Source organism: Acanthaster planci, linkage group LG01, assembly GCF_054643075.1.
Source record: "Acanthaster planci isolate LZ-2023a linkage group LG01, COTS_SCS, whole genome shotgun sequence".
Taxonomy (NCBI): Eukaryota; Metazoa; Echinodermata; class Asteroidea; order Valvatida; family Acanthasteridae; genus Acanthaster; species Acanthaster planci.
Genome location: NC_141777.1, coordinates 23734262 through 23758520, shown reverse-complemented (window position 1 = coordinate 23758520; position 24259 = coordinate 23734262). Strand labels below are relative to the sequence as shown.

Below are 24259 nucleotides of genomic sequence, written 5' to 3'. Positions count from 1 at the left end.
CCAACGTACGTGTACTGCCATACACATGTATATAAAGCGGATAGGTAGCATCTTTGTTGGGCATACATCTGGCGAGATTCTGTACTTGAACTTGGTTAGATTACTACGTGTAGTAGACATAGGAGACAGGTGTTATGCTTGACTGAAGTTTCTTGTATACTCCAATTTCTGGCGTTTACTTCTAGAAAGTCAGAACAGGCGCCTCAGACGTACACCCTCTAGATTTGCCACCCCCAAAGTTTGCCGTGATATGCCATGCCACATGCATACCACGTAGGCTGTCTGACTGCCGTAGCAAGCAATATGTCGTCTGCCGTTGAAAAATCACTTTTTGGGAACATTAAATTAAGAACAGTCGAGATGCACACAGCAGGCGAGCCTTTCCGAATCGTAGTATCGGGCTACCCTAAATTTGAGGGGGAAACTATCCTAGAAAAGCGCCGCTTTGCAAGGGAAAAGCTTGACCACCTGCGCAAATTGTTGATGTTCGAGCCACGCGGTCACCACGATATGTACGGCGCTATCCTGGTGGAACCAGACCTCCCGGGAGCTGATCTAGCAGTCCTGTTTACCCACAACGAGGGCTACAGCACAATGTGCGGCCACGGAGTCATTGCCCTGGGAAGATTTGCCGTGGATCATGGCTTCGTTAAGCCCCAGCAGCCAGAGACTGAAGTAGCCGTGCAGTGTCCTTGTGGTTTGGTCAGGGCATTCGTGGAGTACAACGAGGAAAGGAAGAAGACCGGTCAAGTGAGGTTCAACAGTGTGCCAGCATTTGTGTTTGCACTAGGTAGTGCGATCTGCAACTTTAGTTTAGGAATAAATTATGATTTATTACCCTTGATTATTTCTTCCATGTGGTGCACCAACTTCCTAAACTTGAAGACTCAGGCAAGGAATATTAAGGAATTTTGTTTCTACAAGTTACTAGCCTGAGGCCACTGTCCCCAACTAGAGCATCAGTCCCAACTACAGTGTGCTATTTATTGTTGGGCTCAGAATGACAGAAGTCCAGCGTGTGCATGTGCTATTGTTTACATCAACTTTGCTTTTTTTAGAAGAAATTTTGTATACAGATTAAGTGTCATTAATTTGATTAATTATGTCATGGAGTGAACTGCATAAAGTTGGAGAAGGTTGAGAAATTTTCTACAGACATTAGCCAGCAATAGTTGGGCCAACTGCAGCACTATAGTTGGGACAGACGCTATAGTTGGAGTATAACAATAGTATGGGAGGCACACATTTTTCAAGGGGGGCACTAAAAACAAACCTTTTGTACAAACATGCATTTTCTGTACATTTCAAAACTTCAAGGGGGGGTGGAAGGGACCGACTTTGGCAAGGAGAGGGGTGGGGGGATCCGTCAGAGCTTGTGGGGAGAGCAAGTTACATGTTCATGTATGTGAGTCCGAAACAAGAAAAACCCAGCCAACATAACTATTAACCACTATGCATGCACATTCCATGTAATTTCACGAGGCTGATTTTGTGAAAAGCTATAAAATCAACTTTCTGTTCTGAACCTGCAGTTTGGAATGAATTCTAAAATGTGCAGTGGCTTTTGATACTGGCCTTTATGGTCTGACCTGAACTCCATTAAGGATGTTAAGGAAAGTGAAAAACTCCTCGTAATAAGTTTCCAAGTGATCTATCAATGAAAACTAAACCGATGTTCTGTTTGAAATTGAATGTTCAGATACTGAAGTTCAAGTTGAGGGGTACGGCAGTCTCAAAGTGGACATTGCTTATGGTGGTGCCTTCTATGCCCTCATCTCAGCCCATGAGTTTGGACTTGACGTGAGGAGGAGCTGTGTCAAGGATATTGTGAATGCTGCAACTGCTGTCGCCAGTGCCATCAAGGCCAAGGTTCAGATAAAGCATCCCGACAGCGAGGGATCTGATCTTGATTTCTTGTATGGTGTCATTGTGACCGATGGGCAGGATGCCTGGAGTGACCAGCCAACTGCGAACATCTGTGTCTTCGCTGATGCAGCGGTAATTACTGGGGTTTTCCCAAATCCTTACTTTGTCTCTTGCTTTGCCTAGGTCACCCCCACTGACTGTTGATTTTTTAGCTCGGTTGAAAGTCTTGTTTGCTAGAGAGCAGTGAAATGTTTGCTCTTGACCCTAAGATGAAAATATTTTCATTCAGTGTGAGCATTGTAGACGCATAAGTTGTTTCAGGATTGAAGTCAACTCGTATGACATGACATGGTAGTACTAGTAATTTTTCATGTTGGCTTTGACCTAACTCTCCCTACTATGTTAAATTCTTTGAAAGGTTGACCGGAGCCCCACAGGATCTGGTGTAACAGCTCGTGTCGCTCTGCAGCATGCCAAGGGCCAGATAGCCCTTCAGCAGACCCGCAGCTTTGAAAGTGGCCTGTGCGGTACAGTATTCACCGGTAAAGCCATCAAGATGACCAAGTGCGGCTCTGTAGATGCGGTGATAGTGGAAGTCTCAGGTAGAGCTCACTACACCGGAGAGGCAACCTATACCATCGACGAGGATGACCCAGTTGGAAGTGGGTTTTTGCTCAGGTAGATTGCAAAAAGGGGAATTCTCATGAGAATTTTGCATAAATCTTATTTAGTTGTCAAGTTCATTTCCCTCCAACACCACTGTCCACCCACTCCTCCCCCCTAAAAAATATTGATTGATAATTAAAGGTTTGACAGGTGTTTTACTTTTCACTGATTAAAAAGCTGAAGTAATGTGAACAGACATGACCTGAAATTGAATTTTCAAAATTCCTGGTTGAAAACAGGGTTCCAAAAAAAAAAGGAAAAAGAAAAAAAAATCTTTATAAATTGACTGTATTTCATGTTCATTTTCCAAGCCTTCAGTTTATAAACAAAATGTCCCCCATATAAACAGACAGTAAATTCCAAACCTTAAGTGTCTCCATCTTTGGAAACCTCTGTTTGTGTTGTGATGGTACTGCATGCTATAATACGCTTGAGAACGAACAGGACAAATGTTGAAATAACATGCGGTGTGTTACACCATCCCTGCTGGCCATTTTCTTTCCCCGTGCAGTGCAGTACAGGATATTGTCAATCTCGTTTTTCTCTGTAGTATTCTAAATTGCTTGTTATTGAGCTGAAATGGTTTCACTCTTAATTTCTTTTTCATTCCATGCAGTAAAATGACCCCATAATATCTGTAAGTTGTGAAATATTGATTGTCTCAAGTCAAGTAAGTGGTGCCATGAGGGGTGTGAACCTCCGTCCCTACCCAACGTGGCGGTAATAAAGAACAATCAATAATTAATTTTTTATGTGGCGGTATTTGAAGCATTTAAAAAAGTATTATAATAAATTCTGAGCATTTGGCTAATTGTAAGAATTATAAACTCATGCAGATTACTGATTTGTTGACTTTTGTTTTATTTGAATTTACACATATATATATTTGCTTCATTAAATGTTCCATTGGTATAAAAAACTTCAAGCAACCAGGAAATGAATTTTCTTGGAATCACTTTTTGTGTATCTCTGTACACTTCTTCCTTGTATGAAGGCTGTTTGATATCTTTTTTGAGTTACGTGAACTGAACGGTGCACTTTTTCAAGCATTAAAAATTCTGGACAAGTGATGGCGCTTTTGCTTTTATGTAAATCCAGGAAGACATTCTTCCGGTTGCATGTTTTCATGTTCAAATTGTAAATCCCAAATTTGCAATCTGGGGACATTTCTGTGAGGATTTTTGCTGGATTATTGCCATATACTTACACAGCAATAAATTGCCAAAGAAAATAAGATCTGCCATAGGAGTGGTTAAAAATGTAGAAATTTTCTGTGCACAAATGATTGCAAAACTGTGATTCAGTGCCTTGGATGACATCATAGTTCTGCTCATGAATATGCAAATGTGCATTAGCATAAAACAAGAAAAGCATCAAAATATAGGTTAAAATTGCAAAAGAAAAATTTAAATTCAGGTTAATTGAAACCCAAAGGTGCAATCTCAAGGAGTTTCAGTAAAATTTATAGAAATATTTCTATTTCGTGGTTCCTTTAAATTTTGTCTTACATTGCTGAAGCATAACGGAGAAAGCCCACATTTTGATTTTTCTGCAAACTACATGTACATGTGAATGGCTCCATTTACAAGAGCCGGTGTAGTTATGGGAAAATAAATCAGTAAGTGTAAACACATTTGTTTTGTCTAAAAGGCCATGAGGACATGGGACACAGATGCACTTCATTCTCCATGTTTCGGAAGAAGCTACATGGAGTTCTGAATTTATCAAGCATTCCTTTTAAGGTAAATGCACATAATCCTCAAAAAAGATGAATCAAGTCACTTTTTGACAAACAGATTGCTATCCTGGTGGGTTTCAGTACAAATAGGTAACTGAGGTTAGTGTTATGGACATCATGCATTATATTGATTATACTAACACTATTGATTACACTAACAGTCATATTCTCTTTATCGTAGTTCGCTAAGACATGGCCAAGAGGGGGTACATCCTTACTGGATGAATTTGCATTGATTTAGAGCAAAACATAGGCCATGGATTGCTCTCTGGAGGTACTCGATACTCATCATTATGAGGAAAACAGTGGCTTCTGGTAATAGTGTTTGTATGTTGATCGGCATTATTTGGTTACTACTGCACATCTGTGCTCAATGAAGGAGTGACAGTGACTGAGAGATAGTGTTGCTCCAGTCTCTCTTGTTACAGTCTGGACAAGAATGTAGGCAGAGTGGCTGAATAATGTCAAGTGGTATGTGTACCCGTGTATTGCTCTTGCAGTAGACTGATCGAGCAACATCAAGGAGGTAATATGAGATCTATTGCTGTCCAATTGGCATCCATTATCTGTGAACCATGAACGTTCAGTTTCAGTTTGCTTGAAGTCAAACAAATTCTTAGGTTGCATTTGTCAGAAGGAACTGCCTACACATCTCCTGGTATTTCTCCAGTGGCTCAGTCTTGACGGTAGGGTCCTTGGCCCTTTCATCCCACTGTCGCATCTTCAGGATAGCAGCTAGCTGCGGCTCCGTTTCAAATACCTTGGCCTCCTCTGCCGTCATTGGTCCTCCCTGGTGTACCAGGGTCATTTTGCTAGCCTCAGAAAGTCCTGAAAGTGGAAAAGGGTAAATATTAACTGGAATAGGCCAAGACAAATGGTTGTGTACAGATGAGAAGAAAGCAATGGGGAATATGAAGACAACTGAAGTTTTTGTTCATCTTAGTCTGCTTTTGAAGTTCCTTGTCCCATTATTATTGTTCTCATTGGTATAAAAGTTTCACCGTATGTTGATCTTCCCCAACCAGTACTTACTGTCATAATATCCCGTGTCTTTGAAGACGAGGTAGCGTTTGGCATCCACATGCCCCTTTGAGAAGATGCTGATGGAGTGTGGGATGCCGAGACTCTCTAAGAACTCTTGGCCGATGATCTCATGCCCTCGGGCACCCAAAACCACCCCATCTGTCTCCATGTGCTTGGCTTCCTGCTGTAGGCCAACCAAGTGTCCAATGTCATGGAAGAGCGCTCCCAGAATAACCTTGGATCAAACAGATTAACCAGTTTGAGCATTTATAACATGGATTGATCATAATGATTTTAGAATTATGGCCTTTTGAGCCTGATCATGGAATGACTAGCGAAGTGTCTTAAGAACTTTAGACGGTGAAAACATGCAGTGACATGGGTGTTACACATTCAGACATTTCTTCACTTTGCATACCATTAAAGATCTACACAACAAAACTTTTCCAGTAATATCCTTATGTTTGTGTCACATTATAGCCCTGTTTTCAGTTTTTATTTCTGCCATTTTTAAAAGTATTTTGGAGCAGTTCTTTGTTTTAATCTAAACAAGGTTAGTAATTTCTTATTTAAAAAGATTGTTTTGGTCAAATCAACTTGTGAAAAATTTAAAATGGATTTTGAATATTTTGTTGTAAAAGTAAGAGAAAAGCAGGCACTGTTATCCATTTTAAAGCAAATGTAGCTGTGTATATGTGTTTTCTTAAAAAAATTACACAAATTGGAATTTGAATTAAAAGGATTTAAATCAAGAACATGTACATGTATTAAATTTGATTGAAGTCACATATCAGCATATAGGACCGTGTTTGAAATGGGGCTTTAAGTTTTAAAACTAGATTTCACAGAAATTTAACTATGAACTCAAACTTAAGGATCAGTGAATGAAAAAATGCCATCAATCTCATGTACTTATTTTACATGGTAGTTGTACATGTAGGTGCACCCCCCCCCAATATTTCACCTTGCTCTGCTTGCGAAAGTAATTTTGTTACAAGAGGTTTATTTGTGATGCAGCTCCTTGGTCATTAATAGAGTAGTGACTGATGAATGCTTGATAAAAGCTTGTTACTGGTTGAGGCTTTGCTGCATGATGGATGACATTTCCATTTGTAGAGATTAAAGACTGATGTACTGGTACATCAATCTTAGCATGTTAAACTTTGAGGTGAACACTTTAAATCAAGTTCTGTTAACGGTGTAATAAATCAAATACAGACATTGATTTCGGAAGTAGGAAAACAATACACCATCCTTTCATTAAAAGTAAATATTATGCATTGATTGTTTTTTGTGAACTGGAGGCAAACAACTCCAACCTCACTTCATCCTGTGTGCACGCAACCTGCCCCGCCCCTTCCCTTGCTCTATTGTAAGTCGTTCAACCTTGTTCCACCACGCACCCGTACCTACCGGCACTGGGCACTCCTCTTGTTCAGCAAGCATTGCGCATTGCACCATGTGCTCGGTTTGGGTGACATTCTCACCGAGGTAGTCAGACGAACCGTACCGCTCGAAAAGGCTAAAGATTGCCTGAATTGCACGATCGACATCCATGACCAGTTTGCAAAATCCACCGCGTGCACACTGCTAGAATCAATCGGCTTTAACCATTCCACACTAACTTTGGAACTTGCGCCGAGCCAGCTTGTTCAAGCTGTACATGTACTGAACATGTACATGATATAGCAGCATTGTGCGTTGCATGCCCATGCCAGCCATATAGCGCAAGCGCAGAGTTGAAATTTTAATGTGTGAGCGCTACACTACACTAGTGGCGCTATGTCAAAACACGGTACACGTGAGTGAAATGAAGCGCAGCATTCAAACGTCAAAGTCAGCAGTAACGATAACAAGGCACATTAGTTTTTTTTTTGTACATGTACAGTATATATACATGTATATCAAATGGGATCATGTGTCCAACTTTCACGATGGTATTCGTCGAATACGTGTTGACTGGGCATTCGTTGCCAGTTGTAAAGAAAGTTACTGTGGTTGCCTCGAACCTGTAGCCTAAAAATGGTCCCGACATCACTAGTCACAAGGAGTTCTAGGGATACCACCAATGCGCATGCACCGAGAAAAAGAACCTTGTGTGCATGGCAGTCATGTGTCAGCGCTGTTTTGACGATGTGATTCAAACGACGGATGTTCAGGACGTTTGAAGCTAAGCGTGAGTTTCAAATGTAGAATTTGAAGTTTTTGTTTTGAATCTGGCAACAATTCTGAGGCATTGTGAGCTTGTCGTAAAGTTTATGACGCTTGGTCAGTGTTAGTAGAGCAATTGATAGTGTCCATGCTGACTCTACAACTATACGGTAATTGATGCAGATGATTTCCACATTGTGAACCAGTAACAAATTATCCATAAATGTAAATAAATTGCTTGTGTGTACTTTACTAATACAAATAAAGACATTGAATTAAATATTTATATTAAAGATTCTTTAATTCAAAAAGTATTGACGACAAGTATTCTTGGAAAAACCACTGCCAAAATGTGCACATGTCCATCCCTAGAAATGTTGGTGTTCTTTGAAAACTGAGACACGCGTTACCCTCACAGAGTCTTATCTTAATATAATATACATACTTGGTAGCTTGGGGCAATACTTGTCAAACTTACTTCAACAAAATATATATTGTTCAAAAGAAAGCCTTAATAACTTGGGTTATAGATCACACACTAGACTTCTCCTCTCAAAATTCAAATGTCTCACTATCTTTAATATCACTTGGGCGTTTTGATGTATGAATTTGAGAGCCAGATCCTTCCAACGGCCATACATGTACAAACTATGGTAACTTTAAACAGTTCAGTCCATGATTATAATACAAGATTGTCATCCAAGTTTCACATCTTTAGTGCATGAACATGTTTCTCCTAATCAACTGTAAGACACCAAGGCCCAATTTTATGGAATAGCTTAAACTGCCTATCCCCAACACGTACTATTTATCAATTCAGAAAAAATCTTAGAGTTTCTTACTTGGGTACCAGTGATTTTAACTGGGTCAAAATTTCAAAAGGGTCCAAATGTGAAATGTTATACCTGGTATATCATTTTAGGTGTTTATTTTCTTGAAACGTCCATATGTGTGCATAATTTTTAACAACATTCAAGAATTTGACTTTCATTTGACACTAAAAATTTATTTTTAAATATGGGTACCAAGAAATTGGGTAAGAATTTCCTTACTGAAATTCTTTCTGTTTTTTAGCTGATCGAAATTTCTTTGCTCCAGTTTGAAGAGTGCCCCAGCAAGTAAAGAATGACTGAAATGAATTTCCATTTTCCTTCTGAAATTGTATGTAATATTACTGTATTTATATATCATTTTAGAAAATGTACTTGACATCAGACACCAATGTACTTATTTATCCCCACAATACACCCTTTGGGAAAAGAGTGTCAAGCGTACCTTACAAATCACAAAAAGCGCCCTCTTCCTAAACATCAGCATAATTCCCTTTTTTTTTCAAACTCTTCAAAACTATGGTGTCAGATGTGCAAGTTAGACACCCTGTAAATCCGACGCTGTCAAAACCATGCATTACTGATGATGAATTGCTGGCAGTGCAATGTACATGTATAGAAACCACTTATCATCTGTACACCTCATTTGCATAGGATGTAAATGAGACCCCACTCTCTGTAACAGTTATGGTACCAAATACATGTAGGCTTCCTTTTTGTTTTATAAATGCATTTGCAGACATTTGGCTATTAGGACAAGCATTTCCTACTAGACCAGTTTACAAATATGGTAATTTCTAATTTACCTGGCAAGTGGAGACGACAAGCTTTAAGTGGTCCATTGAAAATGTACAGGGAAACAAATTTCAACATTTTCTCCTAGTTTCCGCACCTTTTTCACTTTTGTCTTCAGAAACCCCTCTGAAATCATAGCAGTAACATTCTGGTGTGAGAGGAAATTTTGGAGAAGAAAATTAAACTTGAAAACTTTTGTTCGAAGTACCAGTACATGAGGTTAAAAGAAATCAGTATGGTTTCGTTCTATGTGAGCTGTACAAGTTACAACAAATTGTGCTCTATACATCACGGTACCATACACCTTCTCAGTCGAAAATATAAGTGGCAAAACATCTAACTATAGAAGGATAGTAATGGTTTTGATGAATGCTATCAAGGGGGTAGGGCCTATCCATGTGAAGTTACCGGTATTTCTGATGACCCCCTTTTAAGCTTTTTAAGTCTGATTCGCTGTACAAAATTTTAAATCACACAGGTGCCTATAAGTGTTGCATACATAGACCGGTAGTACCCTGAATGTACAAATTTATTTAATTTCACACGGTTGGAAAGGAGCCCCCTGAAAAAGTAAGTTCATTTGTTTTATTCATTGCAGTGTAAAATCCCTTTAGACAGAAAGTAAACGCTATACTGTAAAATGATCTAGTGGGCTTTCTGAAGACAAAAGTGAAAACAGTGCAGAAGCTGAGAGAAAATCATGTTGAAATCTGTGACCCTGTACATTTTCAATGGGCTGCAAAGCTTGTTGCCTTCACTTGCCATTTATAAATGTGCATGCACATACTGGTAAATCTCCATTTTTTGTTGAGTATGCTGAATTTAATTTTCCTCATTTTTCTTCCGTGTATAAGCGCCAATTTTTTTTCTTTTTGTGCTGAAGTAACGGCCAGGCTGTCCTGGTTTGGACGCCGTGCTAAAACCCTTCAAGGAGAAAACTTCTCATTTAATGTGGTGCCATCACCAGGAGACAGTGCACAGGACTCTCACTTATCCACCAATCCTTTAGAATCTCACATAGCATCAGACACCAGTGCCAAGTTTGACTGGCCACATGCATTTCTACATGTACATGTATCTCGTTTTGATATCGAGTATTCAGCCAACAGCCAGACAGTTCATTGCAAAACAGCATAAAAGTTCAACCTCCATTGTCATCCTGGTGAAGATAACTTCACGAGAGGGCCAGCTCTCCAAATGAGTCCCCCGCAGTATAATTCGTCAAGCTAGAAACAACTCTCCTATGAGAACGAGTTTTCCACACAATGTTACGTGGACATGTATGTGTAACAATCTGAGTTGAGCAATAAATGCTTTTAAAAGTCAGGCAAATTGCCAAAAATCCTACGTGATGAAGAAATAACCTAAGAAGGCATACTCTTTACAGAACAGCACCGGTATAGCGCAAAGTCAGAATTACGCAAAAATAGGAGGCAGTCAGACAAGAACTCGCACTTCCTTTTGCAGATATATCCCTAAATACTGGAAATTTGGATATGAAACTTGTACAAATAGATAGAGGAGCATGTGCCCTTTCAGACGACACCAAGTTTGCAAGATTTAGATAAATTTTAGACCTTTTATGCTCCGAGTTGAGCAATAAATGCTTTTAAAAGTCAGGCAAATTACCAAAAATCCTACGTGATGAAGAAACAACGTAAGAAGACACATCTAAATGCAAGTTAAACTTGGTGGAACTACTCATTGGGCATGTTAACAGAGCTGCACTGTGACATGTTCTCAACCTACAGAAACATAAAGTCAACTCCAGATGTCAGGCGAGTGAAAAGTAAGAGCAAATTAAGGTACATGTATTTAAAGATGAAGAGGAAAGGCACCCAAGATGAGTCATGCAAAGTGATGAAGCACACACAAGATGAAACATATGAAGTTGAACGATGTGGGATTAAATGTACATGTAGAACATGTACCGGTAAGATCATAAGCATGCAAGATGAAGCATGTACAAGATCAAGGTACACATGTATCTACCAACCATTCTGATTTTGGTGGAATTATAAATCTTCAAAGCTGATTCTGAATTATGAATGTTAGTCCCGAAATTACGACTTTTTTCCAATCTTTTCTTCATTAAAATTTTAAAATGGCCGGAGTAGAGGTACTCACGCATGTGATGCGATGGAAAAAGTAGTCTTGTTCCCCGACTAATAGGTGGCAGCACTAAGGGCCATTTGACAAGGACATGTACAGGGGTGTCTGTCTAATACACTGGTATTGATACGTTAGTGTAGCGCATGAAGACGTAAAGCGGTTACAGGCACGAGCTTTATGTAAGTACTGTGTAGTGCCACAGACACATCAATGTCTGTGTGAGGTGCACTGTGGATTTAGCCTGCATGCGAATGATTTGACACGTACCGGTACAAATCTGCTCATGGGCGGCCATTTGTGCAATTTAGGAGGTACCGGTACATGTATATGTAGCCATTGCATTGCTCCTAATATACATAAACATTTACCCAAATCTTCTCGTCTTTTTTCAGATCATTTAGCAAAGTTCTGCCCATCGCTTTATATTGACATTTTTGCAAAGCACCAGTGCAAATCATTCACTGCTTGTACAAAGTCAAAGGACGGGTGTGCAGGTCCCTGAATAAGACACCGCCATCCTCAAAATAAATTTGGCATTGGAAGACTGGCATGTGTCATGTGAGACTAGGCACATTTAGGATTAAAGTGGCTGCCTAATTTTGAGTTTCCCATAATACCTGTCTGCCATAAAATATACGTGTACATGTATATGAAAACACATTTTTTTACTTGCTTTGAATTGGAAGAATATAGATAAAACATAGTTCAGGTACTGGCATGATGTTGGAAATTCGAAAGCATAATTGGAAGTATCAGACAATAATGTTCTTTGTATGTTCTTGACTCAAGCAAAATTGTTTTTGATCATTTTTTGGTCTGAAATTTAATGCAAAAATGTTATGAAACAGGCTAGATTGCACCAGAGAGCATCTAAAAACCCAGAGCTTCCAGGGCACTTCAGCAGGCACTGAACCCTGGCTAAAATGGACTTTGTGGTGTGCGTAAAAATAGTGCACCTTTTTCTTTTTTGTTGTCCTATATCGGCAGGTATGAATGAAGGGCACAGAAGATGGACATGCAAGATGAAAGGCAAGGAAGTTGAGGGCTTTCAAGATGAAGGGGCACACAAAAATGAAAGGTATGTAAGGATTGACAGAAGATGGGCTTGCAAGATGATGTGCACCCAAGATTAAGAGCATGCAGAATTAAAAAAATCATAAATTAATGGCATGAAAGATGAAATAAATGGGACAGAAGATGAAAAACATACACGATGAAGGGATCATAAGATGAAAGACTGCAAGAAGGGCTTACAAGATAAAGGATTGCAAGAAGTGCGCGCAAGACAAAAGGCTCGCAAGATGAAGACTTGCAACATGAAGGGGAAGCAACCCAAAGACCACGGAAGACAAAAGGCGTGCCAGAGGAAGGGTTTGTAAGATGAAGGGCACAGGAGATGAAGGCCATGTGATGAGATGAAGGACACTCAAAATGAAGGGCTTGCAAGATGAAGGGTATGCATAAAGTAGGTCATTAGCCTAAAGGGCATGCATGATTAATGTACGCAAGTTGAAGGCTACCCAAGAAGATGACCGCAAAAGTAGTTGAGCATGAAAGGTGAAAGGCTTAAAGATGAAGCATACCCAAGATAATGAGCGTCAAGATTGAGAGCAGGCAAGATGAACATTAATGAAGGGCATGGAAAATTATTGGCACAGAAGATGAAAAGCATGCAAAATAAAAGGCTCAAAAGATGAAGGATTGAAGAGGAAGGGTTCGCAAGATGAACAGCATCCAAGATTATGCATGATTGAGGGCACGCCAGAGAAGAACATGAAGATAAGTGCATGTAGTTATAAATGGTTCATAAATTAAAGAACATGAAATACAAAGAGGGACTCACCAGACAAAGGACTGCAAGAAGTGTCCAAGTGCAACAAGGAGAGCACTCATGATTCAGGGATTGCAAGATGATGAATGGCATACAAAATAAAGGGTACAGAAGATGAACATACAACATGGAGGGCTGAGCAGATGATTGACAAAAGCAGAAGGGTTTGCAAAGGGAAAGATGGCTGAAAGGGCTCACAAGAGAAAGTGCTTGCAATACGAACGGTTTGCAAGACGAAGAGCTAGCACGATGAAGGGCTCGGCGATAAAAGCCATGTAATACAAAATGCTGAAAAGATGAATGGCTTGCAAAATCGAGGGTTTTGTAGACAATGAGCATTGAAGACAAAGGGCTAGCAAGATCAAGGGTCAGCAAGAGAAAGGGCTTGTGAGGCAGATGGCTTACAAGATGAAGGCTATGTAAGATGATATGCTCCCAAGATGAAGAAAGATAAAGGTGTGAAAGATGAAGGACTCCCAAGATAAAGGTCTCGCAACACCAAGGGCACGCAAGAAGAAGGGCAAGTAAGACATACTGGTTAGAAGAGGAAAGTTTTGTAAGATGAAGACTTGCAACAAAAAGGGCTTGCGACATGAACGGCGCGTTAGACGAATTGCTCACAAGACGAAGGGCTAGCAAGATAAATTTAAGGTAAGAAGAAGGGCTTGCAAGAAGGGGACACAACACAAAGGGCATGCAAGACGGGGCTTGGAAGACAAAGAGCTAGCAAGATGAAGGTTAGCAAGATAAAGTGCACACCAGACAGAGGTCCTGCAAGATAAAGGGCTTGCGGGACAAAGGGTTTGGAAGAGGAAGGTCCGTAATATGAAAGGTTCACTAGACGAAGGGCTGGCAAGATGAAAGGCTGGCAAGATTAAGTGTAAGATGAAGGGCTTGCAAAACCAAGGGTTGGGAAGATGAAGGGTTTGGAAGATGAAGTCTTGCAACATGCAGTGTTTGGAAGTTGAAGGGCAAGAGAGATGAAGGGCATGCATTATGAATTGCATAGAAGACAAACGGCTCGCAAGCTAAACAGCTCAGAAGACAAAGGGTTCAGAAGAGGAAGTGCTAACAGTATTAAGGCCTTGCAAGATGAAGATCTAGCAAGATGTTCTCAGAAGTTGAAGGGCTCACAGGGGAAATGGTTGGCAAGAGGAGCTGCCCACAAGATGTAGGGCTAGGAAGATGAAGGGTGAGGAAGATGAAGTACTAGGAATGTGAAGTTCTTGCAAGATGAAGGTTTACCAAGATAAGGGCTGGCAGGACAAAGGGATTCTAAGGGAAATGGCTCACAAGAGAAAGGGCTCGCAAGAGAAAGGGCTCGCAAGATGAAGGGCTAGCAAGACAAACTGCTAGAAAGATGAAGGGCTTGCAAGATGAAGGGTTCACAAGATGATGGCAAGAGAAGGGCACACAAGATGGAGAGCCAGGAAGACTCGGGATTTGGAAGGTTGATGGCTTGTAAGGAGAATGGTGCAAAAGAGGATGGGCTCGCAAGATGAAGTGGCCGTAGGATCAAGTACTCTGAAGAGAAAGTGCATTCAAGAAAAAAGCAATCAAGAAAGGTATGTAAAATGAAGGACTCTCAAGATAGGCGAAAGGCTCAAAGAGGAAAGGGTTTGCAAGGGGAAGGGTTGGCAAAATGAAAGGCTTGCAAGTTGAAAGGTTCACAAGATGAAAGTCTGGCTAGATAATGAGCTCTCAAGATGATTAAGCTTTTAAAAATGAGGACTTGGAAGATGAAGACCATGTAAGGTGAAGGGCACACATTACAATGGGCCTGGAAGATGAAGAGCATGCAACAGGAAGGGTTCATAAAAGAAAGAGCATTCAAGATGGGCCCGCAAGATAAAGTACATCATGAAGGGCTCTAAAGAGAAAGTGCTTACAAGAAAAAAGGTAATCAAGAAAGAAATGCATGTAAAACAAAGGACTTTCAAGACAGAGGGCTCGCAAGATGAAGGGCCCCTAAGACAGATGGGTGGCAAGAGGAAGTGCTAGTAAAACGAAGGTCTCACAAGATTAAAGGTTGGCAAGATGAAGGGTTCCCAAGATATAAACGTCTGGCAAGATGATGGGCTCCCAAGACAGAGGGGTTGCAAGACAAAGTGGTCACAAGTTGAACAGCTCAGGAGCGAAAGGGCCTTAGAAGAGAAGGGTTCACAAGAGAAAGGCTCAAAAGAGCAAGGTTTGTAAAATGATGGGCTCGCAAGATGAATGGCTCTTTAAGGCAAATGATTTTGAAGATGTAGGGCTCGCAAGATGATGACTCACTACACATAGGGCATGCATAACAAAGAAGGGCTCACAAGATAAAGGGCTGCAAAGGCAAGTGCACACAAAAGGAAGGTCTCGAGATATGAAAGGTTAACCAAATGAAGGGCTCTCAAGACAAAACACCGGGAAAAAGAAGGGATGGCAAGATGAATTGCTCACAAAGTGAAGGTCTCGCAAAATGAACTTCTTGCACAATAAGTTTTATGGAAGATGAAGGACTTGCAAGATTAAGGGTCATGTAAGGTGAAGGTCTCAAGTGACAAAGGAAGACAAAGTCCATGGAGAAAGGCTCACAAGAGGAAAGGTTTGCAAGAGGAAGTACTAAAAGATGAAGGGTTGACAAGATAATTTCTCGAAAGATGAACATCTCTCAAGACTCACAGGGGAAAATGCTCCGAAGAGGAACTGCCCCCAAGATGAAGGGCTCACAAAATGAAGGAAAGACAAGGACATGCAAGACAGAGGGTAAGCAAGACTCGCGGTTTGGAAGGTGAAGGGCTTATAAGGATAAAGGTGCAGAACAGGAAGAACTCACAAGACAAAGGGATTGCTTAGAAGAGGAAGGGTACAAAAATGAAGGGCTTGCAAGATAAAATGCTGTTAAGATAAATAGGCAAACGAGTTGTATGAGGAAGTGTTAGCAAGATGAAGTGCTCACGATCTGAAAGGCATGCAAAATGACGGACTTGCAAGATGCGAATTTTGTAAGTGCTCACTAACTGAAAAGCTCGGAAGAGAAAGGGCTTGGAAGAGAAGGGCTCACAAGAGGAAGTGGTATTAAAAGAGGAGGGGCTCGCAAGATGAATTTATTGCAATATGAAGGCCTCTTTAGACAAAGGGCTCACAGGGAAAAATGCTAAGAAGAGGAACTGCCCCCAAGATAAAGGAATCACAAAATGAAGGAAAGACAAGGGCATGCAAGACAGAAGGTAAGCAAGATAAAATCTGTTAAGATGAAGGGCTCGCAAGATGAAGAGTTCAGAAGAGAAAGTGCTCATAAAAATGCAATCAAGAAATGCACCTTAAAGAAACAGTTCCAAAGACAAAGCTCTCACAAGATGAAGGTATCCCAAGACAAATGAGTCGCAACAGGAAGTGTTGGCGAGATGACGGGCTAACAAGAGGGTTTACAAGAGAAAGTGCTGACAAGATGAAGGGCTCCCCGGATGAAGGTCTGGTAAGATGGAGGTCTCACCAGACTAAGGCACATAGGGGAAAGGCCTCGCCAGAGGAACTTCCCACAAGATGAAGGGCTAGGAAGATAAAGGGCTTGTAAGATGAAAAACTCGGAAGAGAAAGTTCTTGCAAGAGAAGGGCTTGTGAGATTGACTTTTAAGATGAAGGGCTTGAAAGAGGAGGTTGTCACAAAGGAAAGTGCTAACAGGATCAAGGGCTTGCAAGATGAAGGTCTACGAAGAGCAGTTTTTGAAAGAAGGGCTCACAAGGAAAAGGGCTCGTAAGAGGAACTGCCTGCAAGACGAAAGGCAAGGGAGATGGAGGTCTCACAAGACAAAGGTGGAAGAAGATGAAGGACTTGCTGGATGAACGGCTCAGAAGATGAAGGGCTGGCAAAATGAAAGGCTTGGAAGATGAAGGAATGCTAAGTTTAGGCCATGTAAAGTAGAGGGCTCACACAACAAAGCTCCTGGAAGATGAAGAGTATTGAAGAGGAAGATCTTGTAGACAAATGCCCAAAAAGAAGAAGGGTTTGGAAGATGAAATGCTTGCAAGGTGAAGGGCCATGTAACGTGAAGGGCTGTTAAGACAAAGGGGCTGCAAGAAGAAGAGTTGACAAGACAAAGGGCTAGCAAGATTTAAGGACTCACTAGATGAAGGGCCCTCAAGATGAAGGGTTACCGAGGCCATGTACGACAAAGGGCTTACAAGATGAAGGGCTTGCAAGGCATTGAGTTTGGGATAGGAATGTCTTGATTAAGGGCTCTCAAAATAAATAACTCTTAAGACAAAGGATTTGGAACATGAAGGGCTCAAAAGATGATGACTCACTACACAAAGGGCTTGCATAATGAAGAGCCCGCAAGAGAAATTGCTCAAAAGTTGAAAGTGCTCACAAGATAAAGGTTTCAAAAGACAAGTGCACGCAAGAGAAAGGGCTCGCAATGTTAAAGGTTAACCAGATGAAGGGCTCTCAAGACAAAGCGCTAGGAAAGGTTGGCCAGATGAAGGGCTCTCAAGACAAAGCACTTGGAAAAAGAAGGGCGGGCATGATGTTTTGTTCACAAAGTGAAGGTCTCGCAACATGTACTTTTTGCACAATGAATTTTTGGAAGATGAAGGACTTGCGGGACTAAGGTTCGTGTAAGATGGAGGTCTCACAAGACTAAGGCACATAGGGGAAAGGCCTCGCCAGAGGAACTTCCCACAAGATGAAGGGCTAGGAAGATAAAGGGCTTGTAAGATGAAAAACTCGGAAGAGAAAGTTCTTGCAAGAGAAGGGCTTGTGAGATTGACTTTTAAGATGAAGGGCTTGAAAGAGGAGGTTGTCACAAAGGAAAGTGCTAACAGGATCAAGGGCTTGCAAGATGAAGGTCTACGAAGAGCAGCTTTTGAAAGAAGGGCTCACAAGGAAAAGGGCTCGTAAGAGGAACTGCCTGCAAGACGAAAGGCAAGGGAGATGGAGGTCTCACAAGACAAAGGTGGAAGAAGATGAAGGACTTGCTGGATGAACGGCTCAGAAGATGAAGGGCTGGCAAAATGAAAGGCTTGGAAGATGAAGGAATGCTAAGTTTAGGCCATGTAAAGTAGAGGGCTCACACAACAAAGCTCCTGGAAGATGAAGAGTATTGAAGAGGAAGATCTTGTAGACAAATGCCCAAAAAGAAGAAGGGTTTGGAAGATGAAATGCTTGCAAGGTGAAGGGCCATGTAACGTGAAGGGCTGTTAAGACAAAGGGGCTGCAAGAAGAAGAGTTGACAAGACAAAGGGCTAGCAAGATTTAAGGACTCACTAGATGAAGGGCCCTCAAGATGAAGGGTTACCAAGGCCATGTACGACAAAGGGCTTACAAGATGAAGGGCTTGCAAGGCATTGAGTTTGGGATAGGAATGTCTTGATTAAGGGCTCTCAAAATAAATAACTCTTAAGACAAAGGATTTGGAAGATGAAGGGCTTAAAAGATGATGACTCACTACACAAAGGGCTTGCATAATGAAGAGCCCGCAAGAGAAATTGCTCAAAAGTTGAAGGTGCTCACAAGATAAAGGTTTCAAAAGACAAGTGCACGCAAGAGAAAGGGCTCGCAATGTTAAAGGTTAACCAGCTGAAGGGCTCTCAAGACAAAGCGCTAGGAAAGGTTGGCCAGATGAAGGGCTCTCAAGACAAAGCACTAGGAAAGGTAGGCCAGCTGAAGGGCTCTCAAGACAAAGCGCTAGGAAAGGTTGGCCAGATGAAGGGCTCTCAAGACAAAGCACTTGGAAAAAGAAGGGCGGGCATGATGTATTGTTCACAAAGTGAAGGTCTCGCAACATGTACTTCTTGCACAATGAATTTTTGGAAGATGAAGGACTTGCAAGACTAAGGGTCGTGTAAGATGGAGGTCTCACAAGACTAAGGCACATGGGGGAAAGGCCTCGCCAGAGGAACTTCCCACAAGATGAAGGGCTAGGAAGATAAAGGGCTTGTAAGATGAAAAACTCGGAAGAGAAAGTTCTTGCAAGAGAAGGGCTTGTGAAATTAACTTTTAAGATGAAGGGCTTGAAAGAGGAGGTTGTCACAAAGGAAAGTGCTAGCAGGATCAAGGGCTTGCAAGATGAAGGTCTACGAAGAGCAGCTTTTGAAAGAAGGGCTCACAAGGAAAAGGGCTCGTAAGAGGAACTGCCTGCAAGACGAAAGGCAAGGGAGATGGAGGTCTCACAAGACAAAGGTGGAAGAAGATGAAGGACTTGCTGGATGAACGGCTCAGAAGATGAAGGGCTGGCAAAACGAAAGGCTTGGAAGATGAAGGAATGCTAAGTTTAGGCCATGTAAAGTAGAGGGCTCACACAACAAAGCTCCTGGAAGATGAAGAGTATTGAAGAGGAAGATCTTGTAGACAAATGCCCAAAAAGAAGAAGGGTTTGGAAGATGAAATGCTTGCAAGGTGAAGGGCCATGTAACGTGAAGGGCTGTTAAGACAAAGGGGCTGCAAGAAGAAGAGTTGACAAGACAAAGGGCTAGCAAGATTTAAGGACTCACTAGATGAAGGGCCCTCAAGATGAAGGGTTACCAAGGCCATGTACGACAAAGGGCTTACAAGATGAAGGGCTTGCAAGGCATTGAGTTTGGGATAGGAATGTCTTGATTAAGGGCTCTCAAAATAAATAACTCTTAAGACAAAGGATTTGGAAGATGAAGGGCTCAAAAGATGATGACTCACTACACAAAGGGCTTTCATAATGAAGAGCCCGCAAGAGAAATTGCTCAAAAGTTGAAGGTGCTCACAAGATAAAGGTTTCAAAAGACAAGTGCACGCAAGAGAAAGGGCTCGCAATGTTAAAGGTTAACCAGATGAAGGGCTCTCAAGACAAAGCGCTAGGAAAGGTTGGCCAGATGAAGGGCTCTCAAGACAAAGCACTAGGAAAGGTAGGCCAGCTGAAGGGCTCTCAAGACAAAGCGCTAGGAAAGGTTGGCCAGATGAAGGTCTCTCAAGACAAAGCACTTGGAAAAAGAAGGGCGGGCATGATGTATTGTTCACAAAGTGAAGGTCTCGCAACATGTACTTCTTGCACAATGAATTTTTGGAAGATGAAGGACTTGCAAGACTAAGGGTCGTGTAAGATGGAGGTCTCACAAGACTAAGGCACATGGGGGAAAGGCCTCGCCAGAGGAACTTCCCACAAGATGAAGGGCTAGGAAGATAAAGGGCTTGTAAGATGAAAAACTCGGAAGAGAAAGTTCTTGCAAGAGAAGGGCTTGTGAAATTAACTTTTAAGATGAAGGGCTTGAAAGAGGAGGTTGTCACAAAGGAAAGTGCTAACAGGATCAAGGGCTTGCAAGATGAAGGTCTACGAAGAGCAGCTTTTGAAAGAAGGGCTCACAAGGAAAAGGGCTCGTAAGAGGAACTGCCTGCAAGACGAAAGGCAAGGGAGATGGAGGTCTCACAAGACAAAGGTGGAAGAAGATGAAGGACTTGCTGGATGAACGGCTCAGAAGATGAAGGGCTGGCAAAACGAAAGGCTTGGAAGATGAAGGAATGCTAAGTTTAGGCCATGTAAAGTAGAGGGCTCACACAACAAAGCTCCTGGAAGATGAAGAGTATTGAAGAGGAAGATCTTGTAGACAAATGCCCAAAAAGAAGAAGGGTTTGGAAGATGAAATGCTTGCAAGGTGAAGGGCCATGTAACGTGAAGGGCTGTTAAGACAAAGGGGCTGCAAGAAGAAGAGTTGACAAGACAAAGGGCTAGCAAGATTTAAGGACTCACTAGATGAAGGGCCCTCAAGATGAAGGGTTACCAAGGCCATGTACGACAAAGGGCTTACAAGATGAAGGGCTTGCAAGGCATTGAGTTTGGGATAGGAATGTCTTGATTAAGGGCTCTCAAAATAAATAACTCTTAAGACAAAGGATTTGGAAGATGAAGGGCTCAAAAGATGATGACTCACTACACAAAGGGCTTGCATAATGAAGAGCCCGCAAGAGAAATTGCTCAAAAGTTGAAGGTGCTCACAAGATAAAGGTTTCAAAAGACAAGTGCACGCAAGAGAAAGGGCTCGCAATGTTAAAGGTTAACCAGATGAAGGGCTCTCAAGACAAAGCGCTAGGAAAGGTTGGCCAGATGAAGGGCTCTCAAGACAAAGCACTAGGAAAGGTAGGCCAGCTGAAGGGCTCTCAAGACAAAGCGCTAGGAAAGGTTGGCCAGATGAAGGTCTCTCAAGACAAAGCACTTGGAAAAAGAAGGGCGGGCATGATGTATTGTTCACAAAGTGAAGGTCTCGCAACATGTACTTCTTGCACAATGAATTTTTGGAAGATGAAGGACTTGCAAGACTAAGGGTCGTGTAAGATGGAAGTCTCACAAGACTAAGGCACATAGAGGAAAGGCCTCGCCAGAGGAACTTCCCACAAGATGAAGGGCTAGGAAGATAAAGGGCTTGTAAGATGAAAAACTCAGAAGAGAAAGTTCTTGCAAGAGAAGGGCTTGTGATATTGAATTTTAAGATGAAGGGCTTGCAAGAGGAGGTTGTCACAAAGGAAAGTGCTATTAGGATCAAGGGCTTGCAAGATGAAGGTCTACAAAGAGCAGCTTTTGAAAGAAGGGCTCACAAGGAAAAGGGTTCGTAAGAGGAACTGCCTGTAAGACGAGCAAGGGAGATGGAGGTCCCACAAGACAAAGGTGGAAGAAGATGAAGGACTTGCTGGATGAACGGCTCAGAAGATGAAGGGCTGGCATAATCAAAGGCTTGGAAGATGAGGGAATGGCAAGTTTAGGCCATGTAAAGTAAAGGGCTCACACAACAAAGCTCCTGGAAGATGAAGAGTATTGAAGAGGAAGATCTTGTAAGACAAATGCCCAAAAAGAAGAAGGGTTTGGAAGATGAAATGCTTGCAAGGTGAAGGGCCATGTAACGTGAAGGGCTGTTAAGACAAAGGGGCTGCAAGAAGAAGAGTTGACAAGACAAAGGGCTAGCAAGATTTAAGGACTCACTAGATGAAGGGCCCTCAAGATGAAGGGTTACCAAGGCCATGTACGACAAAGGGCTTACAAGATGAAGGGCTTGCAAGGCATTGAGTTTGGGATAGGAATGTCTTGATTAAGGGCTCTCAAAATAAATAACTCTTAAGACAAAGGATTTGGAAGATGAAGGGCTCAAAAGATGATGACTCACTACACAAAGGGCTTGCATAATGAAGAGCCCGCAAGAGAAATTGCTCAAAAGGTGAAGGTGCTCACAAGATAAAGGTTTCAAAAGACAAGTGCACGCAAGAGAAAGGGCTCGCAATGTTAAAGGTTAACCAGATGAAGGGCTCTCAAGACAAAGCGCTAGGAAAGGTTGGCCAGATGAAGGGCTCTCAAGACAAAGCACTTGGAAAAAGAAGGGCGGGCATGATGTTTTGTTCACAAAGTGAAGGTCTCGCAACATGTACTTCTTGCACAATGAATTTTTGGAAGATGAAGGACTTGCAAGACTAAGGGTCGTGTAAGATGGAAGTCTCACAAGACTAAGGCACATAGAGGAAAGGCCTCGCCAGAGGAACTTCCCACAAGATGAAGGGCTAGGAAGATAAAGGGCTTGTAAGATGAAAAACTCGGAAGAGAAAGTTCTTGCAAGAGAAGGGCTTGTGATATTGACTTTTAAGATGAAGGGCTTTAAAGAGGAGGTTGTCACAAAGGAAAGTGCTAACAGGATCAAGGGCTTGCAAGATGAAGGTCTACGAAGAGCAGCTTTTGAAAGAAGGGCTCACAAGGAAAAGGGCTCGTAAGAGGAACTGCCTGCAAGACGAAAGGCAAGGGAGATGGAGGTCTCACAAGACAAAGGTGGAAGAAGATGAAGGACTTGCTGGATGAACGGCTCAGAAGATGAAGGGCTGGCAAAATGAAAGGCTTGGAAGATGAAGGAATGCTAAGTTTAGGCCATGTAAAGTAGAGGGCTCACACAACAAAGCTCCTGGAAGATGAAGAGTATTGAAGAGGAAGATCTTGTAGACAAATGCCCAAAAAGAAGAAGGGTTTGGAAGATGAAATGCTTGCAAGGTGAAGGGCCATGTAACGTGAAGGGCTGTTAAGACAAAGGGGCTGCAAGAAGAAGAGTTGACAAGACAAAGGGCTAGCAAGATTTAAGGACTCACTAGATGAAGGGCCCTCAAGATGAAGGGTTACCAAGGCCATGTACGACAAAGGGCTTACAAGATGAAGGGCTTGCAAGGCATTGAGTTTGGGATAGGAATGTCTTGATTAAGGGCTCTCAAAATAAATAACTCTTAAGACAAAGGATTTGGAAGATGAAGGGCTTAAAAGATGATGACTCACTACACAAAGGGCTTGCATAATGAAGAGCCCGCAAGAGAAATTGCTCAAAAGTTGAAGGTGCTCACAAGATAAAGGTTTCAAAAGACAAGTGCACGCAAGAGAAAGGGCTCGCAATGTTAAAGGTTAACCAGCTGAAGGGCTCTCAAGACAAAGCGCTAGGAAAGGTTGGCCAGATGAAGGGCTCTCAAGACAAAGCACTAGGAAAGGTAGGCCAGCTGAAGGGCTCTCAAGACAAAGCGCTAGGAAAGGTTGGCCAGATGAAGGGCTCTCAAGACAAAGCACTTGGAAAAAGAAGGGCGGGCATGATGTATTGTTCACAAAGTGAAGGTCTCGCAACATGTACTTCTTGCACAATGAATTTTTGGAAGATGAAGGACTTGCAAGACTAAGGGTCGTGTAAGATGGAGGTCTCACAAGACTAAGGCACATAGGGGAAAGGCCTCGCCAGAGGAACTTCCCACAAGATGAAGGGCTAGGAAGATAAAGGGCTTGTAAGATGAAAAACTCGGAAGAGAAAGTTCTTGCAAGAGAAGGGCTTGTGAGATTGACTTTTAAGATGAAGGGCTTGAAAGAGGAGGTTGTCACAAAGGAAAGTGCTAACAGGATCAAGGGCTTGCAAGATGAAGGTCTACGAAGAGCAGCTTTTGAAAGAAGGGCTCACAAGGAAAAGGGCTCGTAAGAGGAACTGCCTGCAAGACGAAAGGCAAGGGAGATGGAGGTCTCACAAGACAAAGGTGGAAGAAGATGAAGGACTTGCTGGATGAACGGCTCAGAAGATGAAGGGCTGGCAAAATGAAAGGCTTGGAAGATGAAGGAATGCTAAGTTTAGGCCATGTAAAGTAGAGGGCTCACACAACAAAGCTCCTGGAAGATGAAGAGTATTGAAGAGGAAGATCCTTTTAGACAAATGCCCAAAAAGAAGAAGGGTTTGGAAGATGAAATGCTTGCAAGGTGAAGGGCCATGTAACGTGAAGGGCTGTTAAGACAAAGGGGCTGCAAGAAG

General features: G+C 42.1%; 2 protein-coding genes across 3 annotated transcripts; one reads left to right on the top strand and one right to left on the bottom strand.

The window, feature by feature from the left end:
* Nucleotides 1-22: 22 nt before the first annotated feature.
* On the top strand, nucleotides 23-13062 carry l3hypdh (trans-L-3-hydroxyproline dehydratase). Of its 2 annotated transcripts, XM_022233305.2 has the most exons (4): nucleotides 23-790; nucleotides 1700-1998; nucleotides 2285-2544; nucleotides 12169-13062. In XM_022233305.2, the coding sequence occupies exons 1-4, from the start codon at nucleotides 256-258 to the stop codon at nucleotides 12176-12178; spliced, it is 1104 nt and encodes a 367-aa protein (XP_022088997.1). In that variant the 5' UTR covers nucleotides 23-255; the 3' UTR covers nucleotides 12179-13062. The 2 variants fall into 2 exon arrangements, with proteins under 2 accessions (XP_022088997.1, XP_087001796.1); XM_087145670.1 differs by lacking the exon at nucleotides 12169-13062 and having other exon boundaries at nucleotides 2285-6577.
* LOC147800569 (uncharacterized) lies at nucleotides 4887-6979 on the bottom strand. The gene is made up of 3 exons (XM_087145693.1): nucleotides 6707-6979; nucleotides 5303-5528; nucleotides 4887-5098 (listed from the first exon to the last, which is right to left on the bottom strand). Exons 1-3 carry the CDS (start codon nucleotides 6848-6850, stop codon nucleotides 4887-4889), a joined length of 582 nt encoding a protein of 193 aa, XP_087001819.1. The 5' UTR covers nucleotides 6851-6979.
* Nucleotides 13063-24259: the final 11197 nt, after the last annotated feature.